The sequence below is a fragment of the Macrotis lagotis genome, chromosome X (assembly GCF_037893015.1).
Source record: "Macrotis lagotis isolate mMagLag1 chromosome X, bilby.v1.9.chrom.fasta, whole genome shotgun sequence".
NCBI lineage: Eukaryota > Metazoa > Chordata > Mammalia > Peramelemorphia > Peramelidae > Macrotis > Macrotis lagotis.
Genome location: NC_133666.1, coordinates 697,272,082 through 697,294,763, shown reverse-complemented (window position 1 = coordinate 697,294,763; position 22,682 = coordinate 697,272,082). Strand labels below are relative to the sequence as shown.

The 22,682-nt window shown below is 52.4% G+C and overlaps 1 protein-coding gene across 1 annotated transcript in view; it reads right to left on the bottom strand.

Moving 5' to 3' along the window:
• The window catches only part of PI4KA (phosphatidylinositol 4-kinase alpha), a 116,937-nt gene that overhangs the window by 6,719 nt on the left and 87,536 nt on the right, over positions 1-22,682 (bottom strand). Inside the window, exons 33-50 of the mRNA XM_074206573.1 lie at positions 20,218-20,376; positions 19,591-19,742; positions 18,557-18,664; positions 15,959-16,086; positions 14,344-14,463; positions 13,635-13,714; positions 11,414-11,607; positions 10,726-10,816; positions 10,232-10,399; positions 9,724-9,777; positions 8,785-8,905; positions 8,196-8,325; positions 6,788-6,858; positions 5,607-5,679; positions 5,375-5,445; positions 4,850-4,959; positions 4,304-4,408; positions 3,752-3,877 (exon numbers count right to left, since the gene is read on the bottom strand). Of these exons, the coding sequence (XP_074062674.1) occupies positions 3,752-3,877; positions 4,304-4,408; positions 4,850-4,959; positions 5,375-5,445; positions 5,607-5,679; positions 6,788-6,858; positions 8,196-8,325; positions 8,785-8,905; positions 9,724-9,777; positions 10,232-10,399; positions 10,726-10,816; positions 11,414-11,607; positions 13,635-13,714; positions 14,344-14,463; positions 15,959-16,086; positions 18,557-18,664; positions 19,591-19,742; positions 20,218-20,376 (2,061 nt within the window). The remainder of the gene's footprint in view (positions 1-3,751; positions 3,878-4,303; positions 4,409-4,849; positions 4,960-5,374; positions 5,446-5,606; positions 5,680-6,787; positions 6,859-8,195; positions 8,326-8,784; positions 8,906-9,723; positions 9,778-10,231; positions 10,400-10,725; positions 10,817-11,413; positions 11,608-13,634; positions 13,715-14,343; positions 14,464-15,958; positions 16,087-18,556; positions 18,665-19,590; positions 19,743-20,217; positions 20,377-22,682) is intronic.

Below are 22,682 nucleotides of genomic sequence, written 5' to 3'. Positions count from 1 at the left end.
ACCGGCACCTCCCAGAATCCCCTGCAACAGCAGCGGTCATTGGACTTATTTCCTGGCTCCCTTCTGCACCCAAACCACCACTCTGAGTGGACACAGAGACAAAGGAGGGCAGGTGCCTACCCTCTGGGGCACCTCCCCCATCTAGAGGTGGAGCTAGGACTGGGGGCCTGCACCTTGACTTCAGAGCACTCTGTTCCTAAGGAGTGCTATCCTAAGCCCCAGTACTTAACAATTCCAGAGCTGCTGCCCAACTGCTTGGGTTCTCATGACTCCAAGTCCATGTGAATAGCAAGGAGGCCCTAGATCCTGTTGGACTTTGAGTGGACTCTCAAAGGGGAATCCTCCCAGCATCTTCTCAAATTCTAGTGGGGAGGCTCACAGAGGGCCAAGTGCTCACACAGTGTCTGGCACACAATAGCCAATCCATAAATGCTTCCCCTTCCAGGTCCTTGCCCTGATGTGGGTGGCCCAAGACAGACAGGCCAAGGTGGAAAGGTCAGAGAAAAGGTCAGATCTACTGCACGATCTCTGCCAAGAAAACCCTACAGACAGGCTCAGGAAGACAAAGGAGATGGCATCAGAAGAGGACTCCCTTGGGCTAGAAGGCACCCCATACGCTGCTGGGGAAGCGGGGGATGACCACAAGAAGCTCATAGACTAAGCTCAGCCAGTCTGGTAACCAAAGCAAAGTTCTATGTTGCAAAGATTAACAGGGCATAGGAAGAGGCACTAAGGTAAGCTATAGGAGGTCCGACAGGAGATGGAAAGATTACACCTGGGTAGCTTGGGTGTTTGAAGGTGGGAATGGGGGAGATTTAATACTCCATATGCTAGGGCAGGCAAGAGTCCCTGCTTAGAGAAATGGAGTAGCTTCAGTCAATAAAAGGGTGAGAAACACAGTCCTGGGGCATAATCTCAAAGCCAGTCATTCAACAAGTTGCTTGGTTCTATGAAGACCTACAGCATCTTCTAGATAGAACACCAAAAAAAAAAAAATGATCCACTCATCATTGGAATGCTAATGAAGGAACTCCGAAGATAATTGACCAACAGGTGAATTTGGCCTTGGAGTACACAATGAAGCAGTTGTGTCAAGGAAAGTCACTGGTCATGACAAGCCAGAAAGTGACTCTCTCCATGGACATCACCAGGCGATCAGCCAGAAGGGCCAACAAGGCCTGGCTGACTGTGGTTCAGATCATGAGCTTCTAATTGCAATTCAGCAGACCACAGAGGGATGACCTAAATAAAACCCACTTATGAAGTGGGGTGATCATCAGATTGAGGGATTGGATTTGGCAGATAGAAAGCCTGAAGAGGCACTGACAGACATTCACAAAGCTTTTGGGCAAGAAAGCAAAATGGCATCTCCTGAGGCTGGAGAAGAGCAGAGGAAAGAGGGAAAATTGGAGAGGGAAAGATATAACCAACTGAATGTAGAATTCCAGGGATTAGCAATGAGTAAGAAGGGTTTCTTAAATGAGCAATGCAAAGAAATGGAGGGAGAAAACAATAGAAGGGAAAAGACCAGAAATCTCTTCAAGCAAAGGAGATATCAAGGGAATGTTTCATGCAAAAAGGGGCATGATAAAAGACAAGAATAGTAGGGACTTAACAGGAGCAAAAGAGTTTAAGGAGATGGGGCAAGAATACACAAAAGAACATAAAAGAAAGCTCTTAATATCCCCACAGCCACTGATCTTGTGGTTACATTATAATCTGGAGCCTGATGTCCTGGAGAGCAAAGTCAGGAAAGCCTTAGGAAGCTGACAACAAGGCTAAGATATTTAAAATCTGTTAAAAAGCTGCACTCAAGATGCCAGCAAACTTAGAAAACTCAACAGTGACCACTGGACTGGAAAAGCTCAGTTAGTGTCTCAATCCTATAAAAGGGCGACGCTGAAGAATGTTCAAATGACAGTATAGTTGAGCAAGGGTATGTTTCGGCTTCAGCAATACGTGAACCAAGATTACCAGAACAGATCGATTTTCAAAGAGGCAGAGGAACTAGAGACCAAAATGCCAGCATGCACTGGATTATGGAGAAAGCAAGGGAATTCCAGAGAAACCTCTTTTGTTTCCTTGACTACACAAAAGCCGTGACTGCTGTGGATCAATCACAACAAAATGAGGCAAGTCCTCAAAGATCCGGGAGCACCAGCATGGATGTGTTTTCTCAGGAACCTGTTTATAAGCCCAAGAAGCAACAGTCAGACCCAAACAAGCGACTGCTTTTAGACTGGGAAAGGAGTATGATGTGGCTGCATACGGGTTGTCTTATTTATTAACTTAGAAGCGGCGCACACTGTGCAAAAGGTCAGGCTGAATGAGAAGCCAGGAGAAATAGCAACAATTTCAGATCTACAGACAATTCCACTCTGATGGCAGCAGAAAGTGAGAAGGAATTAATGAGGGACAAAAAAGAACATAAAATTTAACATCAAAAAAATCTCTTAAGATTTTGGCAACTTGTCCCAGGGAGAAGAAATGGAAGCAGTGTCAGATTTTAAACTCCTGGCCTCAAAGAGCACTGCGCTGGCAAGTACAGCCAAAAATTAGAGAGCAGAGACATCACTTGCCTACAAAGGACTAGCTATACTAGTGAAAGCTATGTTTTTTTCCAGTAGCAATGCATGGCTGTGAGAGTTGGGCTAAAAAGAAAGCTGAGCACCAGTGAACGGACACTTTTGAATTGTGCTGAAGAAGAGTTCTGAGAGTCCCTTGGACAGCTGGAGGTCAAATTAATCGATACTTAAATCAATTCAGACTCTTCAGGAAGGTCAAATACTGAAGCTGAAATGCTATACCCACATAATGAGAAGGTCAAAAGAGAAGGAGATGGCAGAGGATGAGTTGGATAAATGGCATCACAGAAGGAACAAATATGAGCTTGGAAGGACAGTGGGGGATGGACAGGTTTGCCAAGCTGGGGTCCACAGGGTCATCAAGAGTTGGACACGACTGAATGCCTGGACAGCCACCATCAGTCTGAAGTGATCTCAGAGGGAAGACAAAGGTTTAGATGAGCCAGGAAAGGCCTCTTGCAGAATAGGATTTTCTGGAACTTGAAGGAAGTCAGAGAAACTGGGAGATGGTAGGCAAGAGGAAGAGAAGTCCAGGTCCAGTGACTACCAGAGAACACTTCCAGCGTCAGGAGATGGGAGTGATGTACTGGAGAAGCAGCCAAGAGCCTGGGGTCACTGGGGAGTCAGATGTGGGAGGGCGGGGTACTGAGTTAATTTGTATTTGATCGAGACAATGGAGTTTATTGAATGGCAGTAAGACATGGTCTGATTTTTCCTTTAGGAAATCCCTTTGATGGCAGAGTGGAGGAAGGATGAAGCAGGCAGATCTCCGGGCATGAGGTGACAAGGATCTCTACAGGATGGGCACAGGGTCAGAAAAGAGGAGGTTGGAGGTGACACTGACAGACCTTGGCATCATATTAGATATGGGGGAGGGGAAGAGACAGTGGGGGGGGGTCCAGGGTGACTCCTCCATGTTGGAACTGGGAAGAAGGTGCTACCCTCAACAGTGAAAGGGCAGGTGGGGCCAGGGGGACATCCTCCTGGACATCCTCCTGGACATCCAAAGTGAGGTGTCTGGAAGGCAGTTGGAGATGAGATGGAGGTCAGCAGAGACTGGGGCAGGACAGGTAGGTTTGGGAGCTGATGAGATCACTCAGTAAAGCAGTGCAGTCACCTAAGTAGCTGCCCCCCTGGCCCTGGGGGCTCAGCCACCTGTACATTACCTGCTGGAAAGCCAAGGTGGATTCGTCTCCGTATTGCCTCGTGAAATAGTCGTACATGCCAAAGTCTGTCTGCCGGCCCAGTTGGTCTCGGGATGTGCAGTCGGGAATGCATTCGATCACCCCACACTGAGGACCAAGGGAAAGCCTGGGTAACCCCAGGGCCTGGGCTTTGGCATGCCTAAGCCCTCAAACTTTGTGAGGTTCAAAGGAGACATGGAAGCCCCCTGTCAAGCGGCTCAGGAGACTGGGGAGAAAATCTCTCTCCAAAGGTGGCCTCTGTAACCTGGGTCCAGAGCTAGGGCAGCCAGTTTGAGCTCCCTCCCGAGGCTGCCCTGAGATCTGCCTCCCTGCAGCTAGTCCCCAACAGTCCACGTCCGATTCTGGTTCTCCTGACATCTCACACCATCTCCTTCTGTCCAGAGCCTTCACTGACCTCATACTCAGGGAGGTTTCTGGCCCCATCCCGATCCTGGCTGCACTCTGTCCACACCCTTCCTCAGACCTAAGGTTTGAACTGACCCCTCCTGGATCCAATGGCTTGGCTAAACTTACCCCAGGAGCAGTGGCCACCACCCTGTAGGGAAACACAAAGAGGTCCAGGCCCACCAGCTGGAAGATGTTCTTGAAGAGGTCAATGATCTGCAGAGCCAGCATGTCCTGGGAGGGAACACCAGGGCAGGTTGTGTTCACCCTCTGACTAGGGCAATGACCACTCCTGCCTTCAAGGGGCATGTTGTTGCTCCTCGGGACCCTCAGCCCTGGCCTTCTCGACCACAGTACCTGGTCATCCCTTGACACTGCTCTCCCCAATTCCCTTCCTCCTGTGAGCCCAAGATGAGTTTTCAGATGGAAAAGGGGGCAGAGTTATCTCCACTACACTCCCATAGGGTCAGGGACAGAAAGGCAGGGCAGGCACCATGCCAAGGCAAAGGACAGGGATGGCCTCTCGGAGTCAGGGTGTTTGGTTCTAGGATCTGATTCTAATATCTTCACTGAGAGTTTGTTTAGTGAATGAATAGATCCCCTAAAAGGCCATAAGGGATCATGGGGGTGAAGAAGGCACCTTTCCTGGCACTCCCAGGCTGGAGCTCAGCTTACCTGTCTGCAATCATCACCCACTTTAAAGATGGCAGCCTGCCAAGAAATCTTCTTGTCCTCTTCTTCCTTATCCTCTTTGGAAGGGACATAGTTTGAGCTGCACCGCATACCTGCATGGGGCCAGAAAGGCTAGACTCTCAACCTTGGAGCCCCTTCCATTGGTCCAGGAGCATTGGGGGCTGTGGGCAGATTCTGATGGGTGTGTGGGGGAGTCACCCAGAAGGAGCTAAGACACTGCTGGCTGATGGACCCCGTGGACCCATGACTGAACACCAGCTGAAATCCTTCACCCTCAGGTCAACCAAGGCTGGCACAAAAGGTGTGAAAGTGGACTCCAGATGAGGTGAGATGAGCTCCACTAGCCAGACCCTCTCATCTCCTCCACCCCCATCCCTTCCTGAGCCTTCATTGCCCTGGCTCTTGGCTGGCCACCTGCATGGGACCCCGTCCTTGGCCAAGGGATAGGGCTGGAGCAGTCCCTTCTGACCTGCTGCCACATGCACAATGGCAAAGCTCTGCACTGACCTTCTTTTTCAAGCTCGCTGACCCCACAACGCTTCACCTTAAACTTGGCCAGATACGGGGCCTTGGCAGCACTGTAAAGACAAGGGTTCAGGCATGTGATTCTCTGTTCTAGAAGCCTCCCCTTGAGGCTCTGGGTGGATCCTCAGTCCCTTTGATGGCCCTCCTCTAAGCCCCATGGGGCAACCCCTCCCCCAGGCCATCTGGGACCAAAGCTGGACTGGGGGCAGCTCACCTTTGCATGGGGGTTCCTGACTTGTAGTCAATGTCCAGTACGATGGCCTCAGGGTTACTTGGGAGGTAGCAGCCTAGAAGGGGAGGCAGCTCATCAGTCGGAAGTCTGTAGGCAGTTGTGCCCCCTCCCCCAAATCCATGGGGTCATCAGTGTTTCGGGGGGCTGAAGCCTGCAGGGAGCCCACTCTGGGTCAGCCTGCCCGGTGTAGTCGAGGATCAGGACCCAGGGTAGAGATATGAACAAGGAGGTGGGGGATGGCAGCTCCGGGAGTCATGGGCCTCAGGGAAACAGAAGGAAGAGAAGACAGAGAGGAAAGAAGGCCCAGTCTGGGACCTTCACAAGATGGGGGGTGGGGGAAGGGATACCCAAGTCCAGCTGCCTTCTCTCCCAGGATGACACAGGCTCTGTTTCCTGTGCACCTGTCACCCACAGGGGCTGGCCCTCGCCTCATTGACATCTCTCCCTAGTCCGAACCCTGGCCCTCCCCTGGGTCTAAGTCCCGATTTGCAGCCACAGGTTCTGACCTCCTCCATCTCCCATCCCCAGGCCTTGGCAGAGGCCGGTCCTCCAAGCCTGGAGTACCTTCTCTCTGCCTCTAAGCAGCATCTTCTTTCCATACAAAGTCCTTTCCCCCCACCAGTGGGAAGTGCCATGCCCTCCAATGACTTGGTTCACATTTTCTTTATGCTAGTTCTCTGGTCTCTGCCTTTAGATAACAATCTCCTGATGCTCATGAGCCAATTCCCTCAGGCCTCCTGAGGGAGAATCACTGCTTGGGCCAGGGATGCCCAGGGTTGAGGCTCGGGTTTGGCCATTTCTTGGGTTGGTGTTCCCAATCCTGGCCCTTCAGACTAAACATCACCAATTCCTACACTCTGCCACACTGTCTTGGGGATGCCTTGCTTGGCGTAGTCTGGACACCTTCCATTTTAGCCAGGGATCCCTCCATCAGGGAACAAGGGGAATGATGTCTTCCTCCAACAAAGTTGGGCTTCAGAAGGCAGGGGTCTGGATGGACCAGGCCCCCACAGGAAGGTTCTCTTTGCCTGGCACAGCACAGCCGGGAGAGGTTGGGGCAGGGTCAGCCACCAGGAGGAGGAAGAGGAAGAGGAGGAGGAGGAGGAGTGAGGGGAAGAGGAACAGATAAGGCCAGGGCTAGGCTCGGCACTGGGGCTGCTTACAGGGCTGCACCTTCACATCAGCCAGGGCACTCAGACAGGCCTTCTTCCGCTCATCACCCTTTGGATATGGCCTGGAAAACCAGATTGGGGGGGGGGGTAGCTTTAGTCATGCTTGTGGCAAAGGGACCATTTTTTCTTTTTTTTCCTTCTAGTTTTTTTTTTTTTGCAAGGCAATGGGGTTAAGTGGTTTGCCCAAGGCCACACAGTTAGGTAATTATAAAGTGTCTGAGACCGGATTTGAACCCAGGTACTCCTGACTCTAGGGCCAGTGCTCTGTCCACTGCACCACCTAGCTGCCCCCCAATCTCTGTTTCTGTGAGCTGCTCTGGACTGAGGAGGCCACAAGCCAGCCCTTGGGGGCTCCTTATTCTGAGGGGAAACCCACCCTGTTCTACTCAGGTCTGCCCTCTCTCCTCCTGCTCCCCAACCCCTCCCTCAAGGAGCCGGGCAGACCCCTGCCCTCTGGCTGTCCCTGCATCTCATCCTGGACTCTGCTGCCTTCCAGAAGCCTGAATGGCCCATCTTCAGGGGCCACCTCCTACAGGAACCTGCTCACACTTCCCCAGCGGCTCTGTCCTTCCTCAGGTTCTTTCTCCTCTGGCCCCTCATGAAGAATGACAGTCTGTCAGAGATAGAGGAGCCCATCCCCCCACGCTCGTGTGTGGCGCTACAGGTCCTGTCCCTGCTCTCCTAATGCTCCAGTGAATCTCTCATCCACCAGCCTTTCCTCCTGACTCCATGAGCAGCCTCAGCTCCACTCCGTCTGGGCTGTGGAGCTTCTTCCAAGAATTATTCAGACTGAACACATTTCTTTCTGGGGGAGGGGGGAGGGGGTGATACGCTCCTGTCCTGGGACATTCCCTAGTGTGGGGCTGGAGGGTCCAGGGGCAGCCTTAGACCACACCAGGCTTTTGGCTACTACTTTTTAAAAAAATTTTTTTTTTTAGGTTTTTGCAAGGCAAATGGGGTTAAGTGGCTTACCTAAGGCCACACAGCTAGGGAATTATGAAGTGTCTTAGACCAGATTTGAGCCCAGGTACTCCTGACTCCAGGGCCGGTGCTTTATCTACTATGCCACCTAGCCACCCCCCACTACGCCACCTAGCCACCCCTTGGCTACTACTTCTAACATTGAACTTGTGGTCCACTAAGAACTTAGGCCGATTTCTTCATATCCCTTAACCTTAAGCCTGGCTTCTGGTTTCCTGGTTTCTTGGCACCTTCATAAATACACATACTTAGCCCAACTCCTTAGGGGAGAGCTTTCACTCTACTCACCACAACCTTGTGAAAACAAACAGAGCAAATATAGCCACGCCCATCTGAGAGGGGTCTCTGCCACCTTTCACCCAGGGGAGTGGGCTACCCTCCCTCCTCCAGAGCCCCAGCCCTGAGCGGGGTGACTCACTTGATTATGGCCGACACGTTGGTGATCCTGTTAAAGAAATCAAACTCCCTCTGATAGAAGTCCTTGGCGGGGCCTGACAGGGAGCGGATGATCTCCTCCACCAGTTGCTCCAGGAGCTCCCCAATGTCCGCTGAGGGGGAGTGAAAGAATGGTCAAGCTCACCAAGGGTGCCGCTGGACCCGGCAGGGGATCCCAGGGCCTCCGACCAGGGGAGGAATCCCCTGGAATCGAGTCGTATGCAAACAAACTCTTCCCTCCAGTTGACAGATGGAGGCTCCACAGCCCGAGGGGAACAGGGCTGAACTACATTCAGACCAGTCATTTTTCTAGGGCCCAGGACCCCCAAAGGTCTTGCCACACCAGGGAATGAAACAGGAATAAAAAGGAAAATGGCCCCTCTGAGCCCCCTGGCTTCCCTTTTTCAAAACGGTGCCATTTATTTTTCCTTTGGGTGAGGGGCTAAGAGCAGCCCAGGGCAGGGGAGAAGAGGAGAATGTGGGGTATGAGAGATTCTGGGGCAGGATAGGAGTCTGGGGCAGGGCACATGTGAGGGGGTAGGTGCCCGGACCAGGGGCCGAATAATACTCACGGTCCTTCTGGTGACCCTCTTCATCCAGGAAAACATTGGTCTTCATGTTCCAGATAAACTGATGCGCCAGGAGCTGGGACTTGGATGCCGCCCACAGGATGTATTCGCGGACATAGCCCATCTGCGATCAGAGGAGGGCCCTGAGTCCGCCGGCCGAGGCTTCATCTTGGGCCCCTGGTCCCCCTGCCCAGGGAGGGGTGAATGGACCGGCCAGCAGCAGATGAGGGAGGAGGCAGCCCCAGCCGCCCCCTAGTGGCCACCCTCAGAGGTCCTGGTCCGTTTGGGCACGTTCAACTCCTTCTCACACCCTCTGGGAGCTCTGGGAGCTTCTGGAAGAGCCGAGTGCTTGGGGCACACCCCGCCAGGCTAGACCATGAGCGGGTCCCAGCCTCGGTACTTTCCGCCTGGGAGCCACTGCCCCCATCCCAGGCTGAGGTGCCAGGATCCTGATACCATGGCCAGACAGTGTAACCCAGGGGGTCCTTCTGCAGCTCCTGCTCTACCCGCAGCTCCTGCTCTACCCACAGCCCCTTCCTGAGGGCCCCAATCAAGCTTTTTCTTCCACTTTTTGAAGCATAAATTAAAGTAAGCCAGGAACGTATAAATTCCATTTCTGGCCAGGAGTGCTGCAGATGACCCCGGAGGCAGATCTGGGGCCTGCCGAGGGGGCCCCTTGGTGGTGGCCCCCAGTGAGGCCCTCGCCCCTGTCCTTCCAGCCCAGCCCCAGGTCCCCTCTCTCACTGCCTGCTTCACCCCCATGTGTCCAGGCCCCTGGCTCATGGGGAGGGTCAGCTGGATGCACGCTCCTTTCCCCGACAGGATGGTGGTGACTATTGGTCAGTTAGCCAACCACACACAAACATCGAGGCCTCTACGAGGCTGCCTGTGCGTGGGCTCCTCGGGAAGAAGAGGCAGCAGTCTGGCACCCATGAGCCTCACCTTGTCATACCTCAGGGCCTGCACAATCTGGGGAATGTAGAACAAAATAGCATCCTACAAAAGGGGAGACAAAAGTCAAGAGTAAAGAGGATTTTAAGGCTTAAAATCAAGACCAAAATCGACTAAGATTAAATGAAGTGAAGGTGATTATTCTAGGTAAACAAACAAGACCAAGCAACATCCCCTTTGGCCTAAGCCCACTGCTCATAGCTGGCTTGTGGTGACCCCCCAGAGGAGCTGGAGCAGGGGGCTGCTGGGGTGACAATGGTCAAGGACTGGGCATGAAGCTGGCACTGTGCCAATGTCAGATGGTACTGCTGTCATTGGTGATTGGGATCATGGCTGCCTTAAGCCACAGAAGGGAGAGAAGAGCCTGGCTGTGCCTGGGCAGGCTCTGACTGTGAGGAGAGCACCCTGCCCTGCAGAGCAGCCCCTTGCGCTCCTGGTGACCCCACTCAGCTCCTCTTCTCTCCTGACAGCAGCCAGTTTGGGGCAGGGGATGTCTTACCGGAGGAAAGGATCGCAAGACTTTGACTCCATACTGTGCAGTGAGCGGGTGGGGCGGGTACAAACTGGAGAAGTAGGAGAGGCCGGTGGGCGGGTCTGTGGGGGCCCAGCACAGCACATGGCTGAGCTCGGGGGCATCCGCATCGATCGTGTGCCATGTCACCAGGAACTGGAGGGGAGGGACCAGAGGCCATCTCAGGGACAGGTCCAGGAGCAGGGGCCCAAGCATGATGCCCACTCCTTTCTCCTCTGTGAAATGGGGCTAACTGCTCTGACATCCTCAAGGGAAGGAAGGCCATTGCCATTCTAACTGAGTTGGGCCACGGGAGCGGGCCTAGGTACAGAGGAGGAAGAATCAGGGCTGGGGAGCAGCAAAGGCCCTTAGGGGCATGGCTGCACAAGGTAGAAGAAAATGGATTCACTCCGAGGGGCTCTAGGCCAAGCCTTGAGTGACAGGGAAACTGAGGCTCAGCACAGCCCCATGGCAGCCGCTACCTTGATGGCCTCTGGCAGTTCACTGACGGCACCCGGGTCCAGTCGGACCAGCCGTGTCACCTCGGTTCCAATGGCTTCCGTGTTCTTGAATCTGAAACAGATGGGGACAGAAGAACCTTGACATGAACAGAAAAGGGAGAAATCAAGTCAAACCCCTGGCAGACAGGAGAAGCTTCCTCCTCCTGGGCCCTCGCTGAGCCCCATCCCAGGGGTCCTCCATGCTCTGTGGGGGGCATTGAGAAGGCAGAGACCCCCTGGCTGCAAGGTGGCTTCTCCCCCTGCTCAGCCAAACCCAAGTTCCAGAGAGCTGTCCAGTCTGAAGCCCAGGGGGCTGTGTGTCTGGCCCTGGGTGCACAGCAGGGGCAGGAAGGCAGGGGACAGACACAAGTTCTCCCAGCCCCCAGGCCAAAGCAATGTCGCTCTCCCCTCATCTGCCACCCTCACCACCCCCAACCAACCTGACTCTATCTAGGCAAGACCAGCAGCTGCCCATGCCTGGGCCATCTGTGGTCACAGGAAACAAGTCATCACTTCGTTTCCATGGCAATGCTTTCTGCCCACCCCATCTGGTCTGACTTTCGAGGTCTTTCCAATCTTTCCATAAGCTTTTCATCCTTCTGGAGAGACCTGCAAGGCCTCCCAGCACCAACCTCCCCACAGCTCTGCCAGGTTGGCAGGCCCAGCCCACCTGGAGGGCAGCTGCACAGCCAGGTACGGAGAGATGCTCCAGGCCAGGTTCACGTTGTCTTTCCACTGCTTCTCACTCAGGCTAATGTACTTGGACCTCCAGTTGGCCACACTGCTCTCCCCAGTCTGGTCCAGCTCTAGCTCGGGTGCCGACAGGGGGTTGTACCAGGTGACCAGACGCTCGATCTCTGTAGCCTGAAGGAAGGGTCCAAGAACAGGGTGAGCTCCTCCTCTGGGGGCTCCATTACCAGGAAAGCTCACCCTGATTCAGGCACAGCGGGCATTGAGTCCTCAAGCCAGCTGGCATGGCAGCTGTAGGCTGTCAGACAGGCATTTGCTGCACCACTACAAGATTCAAAAGGGGTAAAGGCAGGGTCAGGCCCCCTGGGCCAAGGCCAGAACCTCCATGGTGCTCAGCTGCCAGATCACCCCAAGCAGCCAGTTCACCCTAAGGGCTCCTTCCCCTGTCCACCTCCCAGGCCAGATTGAAGAGAGGGCTCTGGGAACTCGCAATGGGGATCAGAGCTCAGGTTGGTGCTGAGGTTGCACGTTGAGCACTCAGAACATGTTGGTCTGATGTTCCCTGAGATGCCTTGGCCTGGTAATTGCTTTGTGACTGTCCACTGCTCGTGGCGGGGCCCCTTGGCTGCCCTTCTTAATGGACTGGAAAGAAATCTTGGGAGCAGAGAGGCTGGTGCTGAGATGGTTCTGGGTCATAAAAACATCAGCCAGTTTTCCAAAAGTCATCTGGGACCAACAGAAGAGGCCGAGGCCCGGACCTGGGAAGACCCCCAGTGAGAATCCTGCCTGAGGCCCTTAGGAGCTGGGTGACCCTGCACAGGGGTCTCAGTCTCCTCTCTAATAGAAGGCGTGGGACTCAGGGAGCCTGGAGTCTGGGATCTGGGACCCTCTTGACCAAGTACTCCCCCTGGGAAGAAACCACGCAGTGGATCCCATGTGTCCCTGTGTTCAGACTGGCTTCTGCAGGACTGTGGACTTATGCCATCAGCCAAGTCCCTACAAGATGGGAACATGCCCCGGGAGCTCAGGCATCACAGGAAACCCTTTGTTTCCACTTTGCATCCCATCTGACCCGGGACCACCGTGAGCAGCTTTGAAGATCAAACCCCCATGGAGGGTCTGGCATAAGTGGGGGGCTGCGAGGCAATGACAGATTCCCACAGCTAACAGGTGAAATTTGGCCCCAGGATGGCGAGGCCTCCAAGAGAAGGGGAGCTCTGGTGCTTGGCCTCCCACAGATGATTCATCAAGGCTTGACTGAACTGACTCTCCAGGGCTAGGGGTCAAGAGTCCAGGGATGGCTCCACTGTTAATGAAGAGTTCACTATAAAAAATCTCTGGAGAACTGATAAGAGATGGCAAGAATCCATTCTGGAGGGGCTGTAGGAAGACAGGCCCACTGAGGCACTAGCTGGGAATTCTAGGAAACAGCTTGGAACAATGCACATCAAGGACCCACTGGAGCTGGGGGCCATTAAGAGCCTGGGACCATCTTTGGGAGTCTCCTGGTGGTTTCTGAAGGCTCTCAGGGGATTTGGCTTAGGGGACTTTGGCCGGGTGCAGTGAGTAGAGTGCAGGTCCTGAAATCAGGAAGATCCGAGTTCAAATCCAGCCTTAGACATTTGGCATTTCCTAGTTGTGTGACCTTGGGCGAGTCCCTTAACTCTGCCTTGCATCCAGGGCCATTTCCAGTCATTCTGATTCCTATCTGGCCACTGGACCCAGATGGGGTCTTAGGCCAGTCCCACCTCGACTCCAGTCCATGTGCTTATCATGGCATCATCTCGCTGATGTCAGGGTCTTCTTCGAGAATGAAGGACAAACACCCCCCTTTTCCTAATCTGCCCCCAGCTTCTCTGTCAGACTTTGGCCAAGTTGGAGACTCAGCAGTTCTTCCATCTGACCATCCTGTCTGAGCACATTCTGAAGCAGCTTCTCCTCCTCAGAGGACCAACAGCTAAGGTCAAGGCAAGTGACCCGTCGAGTCACTGGGCCCATCTGCAATGGGCTAGGGGTCATGGGTCGCTCTGACCACGTGGCCAGTCAGTCACCCAGAGCCTTGGCTCTTGGGCAGACCCCATCTGAGGCCAGGGCTCCCGACCTGCCTGGACAAGTGCTTCCCTGGAAGGCCATGCCTGCCTCTGGAAGCAGGAGGGTGGGGAGGAGGACAACACCACTGCCCACCAAAGGGACTGACTTACCAAGAGGGACAGCAGCAGGGTCCTACGCTTCATGTAATACTTGTGGAGCTGGGTGCCTCGGTTAGTTTTCTTGGACATCCCTGGAGAGGAAAGAGAGAAAAAGTGAGTCAGTGAGTGTGCTCAGCCACCAGGATACCCGGGTCATTGGGCTGATAGCAGACCAAGCTCTGTCTGGGCCTGCCCAGCCAGAAGGCTCCTGTTCCAGGGGAGCACTTGGCTGAGGCTCTGGACCACCTAGGGAGAGCCCCCTCCAGTGCCATCTTAGTCTTCCTCATCTCATGAGTACTTGCTTGGGAGTCTTCCCCATAATCAAACTCTACATTGAGAGTATGGCCCAGGTTGGTCCAGCCTCACTATCCCCAAGGCCGAATTTGGGCCTCACAGATAAACTGGTCCTCCCCCCCAACTGTTGGTTGAGCAGAAGGCCTTGGTTTGAATGCTGGCCCTGCAACTTTCTAGCTGCAGTCTCTTCCTCGGGGCATAGGCCTAGGGCTCCCAGCCCCCCTGGTTTCTCTAGCCAAGTGTGCTAACCAGGGCTATGATAAGCAGAATGGGACGGAGCTGCTGATGGCAGACAACAATGATGATGATGAAGGCCCAGTGATCTGAAGTAAGGACTCAGGTAGGGCACCAGACCAAGCTGGCAGAGTCTGAGCATCCCAAAGAGAGAAAAAGACAAGGTGGAAGCATGAACAAAGAACTAGATGACCTGATTTCTTGGAGATGGTCGACATGCCACTGGAGAGTGGGTAAGTATTGATCCAGCCCTGGGTGGCTTGTTGTCGGGAGCCAACGGTTATATCCAGGTTACTTCGAGTGTCTTGGTTATCTATAGTCAAACATAACATTGGACCCTTAAATAGAACTGCTCAAGAAAAAGCACAGGGAGTTAGTGATTCCACCTTAGCCCGAAGCAGAGAGGGGAGGCTGGGAATGTGTGAGGCAGCCGCTTGGAGGGATTGTTCTGCACACTGGCAGTGCAGATGACTCTACCTGGCCCCTCCTCCTGGCTGCCGGCATCCTGCCTTGCTTCTCTGTTCTCTCTCTCAATATCTCTCTCTCTCTCTCTCTCTCTTTAGGTTGCACTTCTATGATTTGGTAGCCATGTCCCCTCTCTGCCTAATCTCCACATTCTCTGTTCCCAAGCCCCTCAGATGCTTCCCCAGGCACATTTAGGGCTCTCTCCTGAGCCCTGCATGCCTCTGTCTGCAATGGCCCCCTCTGGCCATGCTTGAGAGCGCAGTTGGGCTCCCATCTCTTTAGGAAACCTTCCAGACTCTCTCTGCTGGCCCCCATCTTTCATTCTTCCAACTCAGAATTGCTCATGAACCTAGCTGGTACCCCTGGGTATGACCTATGTATGTCCCTCATGCCTTGGCTAGGGGCTGAACCCTGGGGGACAGGGTCAACTTCATCTAGGCTTGGGGACTCTCTCAGGATTCAGCACCCCATGTCTTACACAGATGGATCCCTAAGCATGTGCCTGACCGGACTGTGGGGAAATCCATCCAGTGCACTACCTGGCTTTGAGAACCAGGGTCACTGCCTCTGCTGCCAGTGCTCGCTGATGGGCCAGCACAGCCCCTCAGACAGACAGGTGGACCCTAGGCTCAGGAAGGACACAAGGAGGATGGCTAGCCTCCTCCTCCTGCCTCTCCTTGGGCAGAAGCATCAAGCCTGCCCCACTGGCCCTCCAGAGATCTGCAACAACAACTGCCAAGAGCCAGGGCAAGAAATGCTCTAGAATGGGGATCCTGTTCAGGACTTGGTGGGATTAGCTGCCTCTGGGGGTCCCTTGGGACTCTAGGAGCAGGGGACCCCACTGGTGGAGGTCCTGGTCAGGGATTCCTGTGGGCCCCCCAGGACTGGGTATGTTCCAGATCTAATTGTCTCTGATGCTGGCACTAGTACAATTCTATTACAGTAAAGCTTTGTCCTCCAGAAACCTTGGGGTCCTTCTGGGTAGCAGAAGGCTTACCCCTTCATATGGAAGCATGAAGTGAGGACCAACAATCTTTCTAGATGGCCCTGTGCCCTCACTGAACTTCTAAGTCAGGACATGCCTTTCTGAACATTTTCTGAATCTCTTGTCAACATCCACGTCTGGGTCATCCCATGCTGGTGCCCTCCACCACCTGGCTCCCAGCTGCCTCGGCTCAGTCTCTTCCCTGGTCATCAGAAGGTAGTGTGAGCAGCTCCTGGAGCTACCGTCTGTGGGAGTGAGGTGGCAAGGAAGGTCGGAAGATGAAAGGGCAAGATGGCGGGTTCCAGTCATGCCTCCCAGCAAGGAGCTAGGTCCTCCCCAGGCCCACCACCATACTCACCTGGGGGCACAAGCTGGCTGGCAGTGAGGTACTTCTTGTCGGAGAACATGGCAGTCCAGAATTTGATCAAGATGCTGATGTCCTCGCGCAACTGGCTTTCTCCTTGGGTGGGGAACTTTGGAGGACAACTGAAAACAAGCAGGAGAGAAAAGGCGTTAGTGGGTTGTGAACAAGCAATGAGCTTGGACAAGCTATGGGAGTTATGCCATGGTCTGGGCATCACCTCTGCTCCCCACCCCAGGATAGGTGGTGCATGGGGCCACGTGCTGGGCTAAAACAAGAGGCAAAAGCCAGGCCCTGCCCACAAAGAGCTGGCACTGAGCCAGCTTTAGCCAGGAGAAAGAGCAACTCCAGTCCAACATGTACAGAGACACTCAGAGCAGTTCTTTGAAGTGGCAAAGAAGTAGGGAATGGCCAAACAAGTTGTCTCATGAGGACATCTGAATGGGATGGAAGGCGATCATCCTGTAAGAAATCATCAAAGATGGGACTTCAGAGAAGCCTAGCAAGCCTGGCATGAACTGATGCTGAGTGAAGGGGGCAGAACCAGGAGGACACTGTTCTTGGCAACATGGGGAGATGGTCATCCCTGAAGGTCTCAGCTCCTCTTGGCAGCTCAGAGATCCCGGATGGTCCTGAGACATCTGCTATGGATGAGGCCGCCCACACCCAGAGAATAAACTAGGGAGTCTGAATGGAGATTGGGGTCATTTTTTAAAATTTCTTTGATTTTTTTTTCTATTTCTTTGAATTTTTTCCCTTTAGCTCGATTCTTCTCTCACAACTTGACTAATATGAGGTGGCTAGGTGGCACAGTGGATAGAGCACCGGTCCTGGGGTCAGGAGGACCCGAGTTCAGATCCAACCTCAGACACTTAATAATTACCTAGCTGTGTGGCCTTGGGCAAGCCACTTAACCCCACTGCCTTGCAAAAAACCTAAAATTAACTTGACTAACATGGAAATGTGTGAAACAAGTTGTACATTGTTTACTCACTTTATGGGGTGGAGGGTGGGGGGAGGGGGGAGGGAAGAGAGAAGAGGAAAATGTGGACCTCAAAATCTTTTTAAAAAATTTTATTTATTAAAGACTGACAGATTGCTTTCTGTGGGGGGTGGGGTGAGGGAAGTAAGATTGGGAGAAAAACTGTAAAACCCAAATAAAATAAACAAACAAACAAACAACTAACTAACTAAATAAACAAACAAATAAATAAAAGGAAAAAAATTTATTTAAGGCAATGGCATTAAGAGTGATTTGCCAAGGTCGCACAGCTAGGATTAAGTATTTGAGGCCAGTGTTCAACTCAGGTCCTCCTGAATCCTGGGCTGGTACTCTATCCACTGTGCCACTTAGTGGCTCCCTGAACCTCAAAATCTTACAAAAAAGATGAATTTTGAAGGCTCTCTTTGCATGTGATTGAAAAAAATAAAAAAACATTCAAAAAAAAAAGAAGAAAGAAAGAAAAAAGAGGAAGTCATTAACAGAGCTTTGGAAGGTCCTGGAATGATGAGGGTCTGGGGAACCTGGGAAGGTTAGGGTTTAGTTGGGACTTAAAAGAAACTAGCAAGGGCATTGGTCAGAGAAGAGAAGGAAGAGTGGTTTAGACTTGGGGGACACCAGAGAGAATGCCCAGAGCCAGAAGATGGTGGGTCTTGTTCATGGTACAGCCAGGAGGCCAGGGTCACAGGATCAAAAAATAAGGGACATTAAAAATAATTAAAATAAAAATTAAAAAAAATTAAAAATAAGGGGCAGCTAGATGATTCAGTGGGCTGGGTCTGGAGTCAGAAAAATCTGTATTTAAATCCAGCCTCAGAAACTTAGTGTCTGTGGGACCTTGAATAAGTTACTTCATCTCTGTCTCAGTTTTCTCATCTACAAAATAAGGATAATCACAGTTGGCCCCTCTCTCTCCCAGGGTATGAAATCAAATTTGGATAGTGTCTGGCACATAATAGGGGATTTATAAATATTAGCTATCATCACCAGACTGGGAAGGTAAGAGGGACAAGGTAATGAAAGGCTCTGAAGACCACTCCAGGAGGTGACAGGGACCCCCTGGAGTTCATGAAGTGAAGGTGACATGGTCAGATCTTGGCTTTAGTGTTTGAATGGAGGGGGATGGGGAGGAAGACTCCCATGGTCAGAGGAAGGACTCCCGGTTGGTCTTCTCCTACTTTCCTACATGAGTTCAATAGCTGGTAGAATAAGACACTTCAGGTTCCACCATCTTCATCAAGGCCCATGGCCCAGAGTGACCCATAAAGGGCTCTGGAAACGGCAAGACATCACCTCAGTGTCCCCCAGGGCCACAAAGGGGAAGTGAATGGCAAGACGGAAAGATGCAGAGAGAGCTGGGTGCCAGTTCTGCCTCTGTTGGCCATGCTGGGCCATCCTGGGAGCCAGGAAGCCCATATAACCCCAGACAGCATCATGGTGGAAGGACTGTGAACAAGCAAGGGAGTGAAAGGAGATCGAGCCAAATGCAGTAAGGAGGCACCTGTGCCACACCTTCTTGGCTCTGAGGATGTGAGTCCTAGAGCTGAGAGGCTGTGGGGCCAGGTCAGGGCCTGGGTGAAGGAGAGGAGTGGTACCTGAAGTAGTCAAAGGCAGTTGAGTACACCTTCTCTCGAAGGACGTTGCGGATGGTGGCGTTGGGGACCACATCAGCGTGCAGCAGTGACAGCCCAAGGGTTAGCAGCCTGGAGGAAGAAAGGCCACAGGGCACACAGTCAGGGCAAGTACAATGCAGCCCCCCAGAGTCCCCAGGGGTTTGGTGACACACAAGCCAAGGCATGGCTGCCACAATTACTTACAGACAAATAATTTACAATATCATTAAAAAACTCTGCACTTAGCCTGGCCCCTCATCTGCCAAACATGGGCAATGACCGTGGTGCTATCTAAGGCCCAGGATCAAAGCCCCTCTCTCAGCATTCCTTTTGGTAGTATCATGATTGGCCCAGGTCACGTGGAGGTCAGGATGAGAAGTCAGGCCTCTGGATCCCAGCTGGCTCATGCCAAGACAACCATCTATCCCCTTTCCTGAGGCTTCCTGCTCAAAACCTCCCTTCACTGTGCCTGCTGAGTACTGCCATAGAACCATGGGGTGCATTCCTCCTCTCCATGACAAATGCCCACCCCTACCATCTCCCCTCCAAGGACCAGAGTCCTTCTCCATGAGCACCCTAGGCTCAGGTCAGTGGAAGGAGCCTCACTGGGAGCTGGGAGGGGCCCACAAAGACTGAGGGTCTCCTCCTGTTCACACCATTTTGTCTTTCTGAGACTCCATGGGACGAGTTGCATCACAGTAGGTGACCCTGTCCCCCTGGAGAAATGCACAGTAAGTGTCAGGCCAATCCTCTGGTCCAGGGGCGAGTGGCAGGGGAGGCTAAGGAGACTCTGTGGCACAACAGTCAATCACTCTTCTCTCTTTAATTCTCAGTTACTCCCATCTAAATAAAGACAGTTCTGGTATGGTCCTTGCTGTTCCCCCAGTCTGGAAGGCTGGAGGGTATAGATGCCACTGTCAGCTTGACTCTTACTGGAGCTGGGCCTCAGTTTCTTCCTCTGTAAAATAGGAAACCCAGAGGAGATGGTAGCAGGAATCTCTTGGGGGGGGACTTACTTGAAGCGGGGTCCGATGGCCGCCACATGCCGATTCATGCTACCCCTGGTGCCCCCAATGTTCAGCGACATGGAGCGCTGGAGGAGGCTGGAGAAGATTTCCACCTGGTCCGAGCTGCAGTACTTGGCGATTTCAAACCTCTGCAACAGGAACTGTGGGCAGACATAGGCAGCCAGATGGAGCAGCCTAGGTGCTGGGAGGGGTGCCCCCTGCCCAGCCTCCATCTGCTTTCCAGCCCCCTTTCTGGCCTGGCACTGCCCAGCTTTTCCAGCTTTCTGCTCCAGGGCTATTTTCTGTCTCTACCTGTTAAAGCCTCCTTCAAACCCTGCCATTCCCACTACTACTCCTCCCCCAGCCCCCCCCAGAAGTCATCCCTAATCTCTCTGAGACCTCACAGAATACTTTTCCCTAACTAATGTGATTATCTGTGTTTGCATCTCCTCCCCTAGGAGATGACAAGCTGTCTGAAAGCAGGGTCTAACTTCCCCCTGGACTCTGGAGCTCCCCCACCTTCTAGTCCAGTCTCAGCATTAAGCAGACACCCCAGGGCAGACCCCCAAGGCATCTAGATGGATGACCAGGTCCTTTTTCCCCAGGCACTGAGGCGGGGAATGGGGGGGCACTCACGTCAATCCAGATGTAGTGTGGTGTCACCTCAGGGGGGCATGGCTTCGGCTGGCTTGCTTCAGAGGCTGCCAAGGGATCCGCTTCCTTTATCTCCACAGAAAAGAGCCCATATTTCTGCTCTACCGTCATTTGCCAGGCACCAGCCATCTCCCGCATGAACTAAAAATTCAAGAACCCAGTTAAGAGTCCCTTAAAGGGACCCTAGGACTCCATCATTGCTCTGTCAGGCACCCGATCACCCCCCAGTATGGCTGGGTCTCAGGGTTTGGGCTGCCCTGAGGGCAATTCTGGTCTCTAAGAGCTGCATGGCCCTGGACCAATCACCCCATCCCTCTGGGCCTGGGGACTGCCAAGATCTGTTTCTGCTCCTCTCTGTTCTGAGAAAGCCCTGGAAGGTGGAGTGAGAGCACCAGCATATCCCAGACCCTAGGAATTGGAAGAGATCTTGGAGGCCTGGGACAAGCCAGGATCATATCCCACTGACATGGTGCTCATTACCTACCAGGTGAACCTACTCTGCAATGGGACTCCCTCAGTTCCATCCTAACAACAAGGCCTAGCCTGTACTCTGACCCCTGGAGAATGGGAGGGAAGGAAAGGAGGGGAGGGGTGTCAGGGACATAGGGGCAGTCAGTGCCAGCTGGGTGCTGCATTCCAAGGGGAAAAAATGACACCACCATGTTAGAGTCACATTACAGTGTGTCTGACTGGTCAATCAGACCAATAGGAACTTGAAATGCTCTACCACAGGTCGGGGACAAATAAGACTGATGAAGTATACCATGCTGGGCGTTCCTGTGCCAGAGCCTCCCATACTGTACAATTGATTCTAAAGTTCTTCAGAGAAACCTTCAGGATGCCCTGGTATCGCTTCTGATCCTCATGTGAGTGCATGCCTGGGTGGGTTCTCCATAAAATAGTCTACTTGGCAAGTGTACATCTAGCATTCTGACAATGTGGCCAGTCCATTGTGGTTGCACTTTATGTTGGAATGTTGGAATGCTTGGCAGTTTAGCTTGAGAAAGGCCTTCAGCGTCTGGTACCTTCTCCTGCCAGGTGATCTTCAAAATCTTCCCAAGACAATTCAAATGGAAGCGATTCAGTTTCCTGGCCTGGTGCTGGCAGACTGTCCAAGTCTCACAGGAAGGATGATATTTGTTCTTCATTCTCAGAGAAGTCCATGAGATCGGGGAGATGATATCATGAGAATCACATGTGGATTTGAGCAAGGGGAGGCTGAGCTAAGTCAACTGGGTCCAGTGGCCAGATATGGATGAGGTCAAATAGAGATGACAGTGGATGCAAGGCAATCAGGGTGAAGTGACTTATAGCAATGAGGTCAGTACAACAGCTCTGTAGACCTTCAGTTTGGTGCTCAGTCTAATACCTTTTCTCTCCCACACTTTCTTTCGGAGCCTCCCTAATACTGACCTACCTCTGGCAATGTGAGTGTCAGCCTCATTGTCAATGTGAACCTCCTTGGAAAGGACACTGCCAAGGTTAAGTGAACTTGTCCACAGTACTCAAAACTTCTCCATTTGCTGTCATCGATGGTCCAATATATGGATGGTGTGATGCTGGCTGATGGAGCACCTGGGTTTTCTGGGGGTTCACTGTTAAGCCAAAATGAGCCTAAGAAGCAGTGAATTGATCCACACTTTGTTGCATCTCTGCTTCAGAGGCTGCATTGAGAGGTATCATCTGCAAACAGAAGATCCTGTAACAACATTCCTTTCACTTTGGTCTTGGCTTGGAGCCTTTGCAAGCCAAGGAATTTGCCATCAGAGCATTAGCTGACCTTAAAGTTGTGTTTATCCTCAGTGAACGCATTTGAGAACATGGCTGGGAAAGCATGGGAACAGGAATGCAGCCTTGTTCATTCCATAGGTGGCAGAATGTGTGAGAGCTTCATACACTATCCAGAATCTGGGCAAGTACGTCATCATGAAAATGACATACAATGCTAATGAACTTCTCTGAGTGACCAAATTTTGACTTAATTTTCCATAAGCCTTCATGACTGACAGTATGCAAAGATCTTGGTCAGATCTACAAACATTGTATACAGACCTCTGTTCTGCTCCTAGGATTTTTCCTTAAGTGGTCGGGCAGCAAACACCGTATCGACTGTATTTTGGCCCTTTTTGAAGCCACACTGACTCTCAGGGAGGTAACCATTTTCCAGGTGAAGGGTCAGACTATCAAGAAAGTCTCTGGAAAGAATTTTGCCATCAATGAGTAAGAGAGAGAATCCCTGGTGATTGTCAAAGGACAATCTATTTTGTTATCATTATAGAGATGGACAATGGAGGACAACTCCTGGGCGATAACCTTCTCTCGTCATATAACCATGAAAATTTTAGTCAGCTATTGAATGAGCAATGGACCCTCGCTCCCCCACTTTGTAGATCTCAGTTCGAATAGAAAAAGCACCAAGTACTTTGCCACACAAAAGAAGTCTAAAT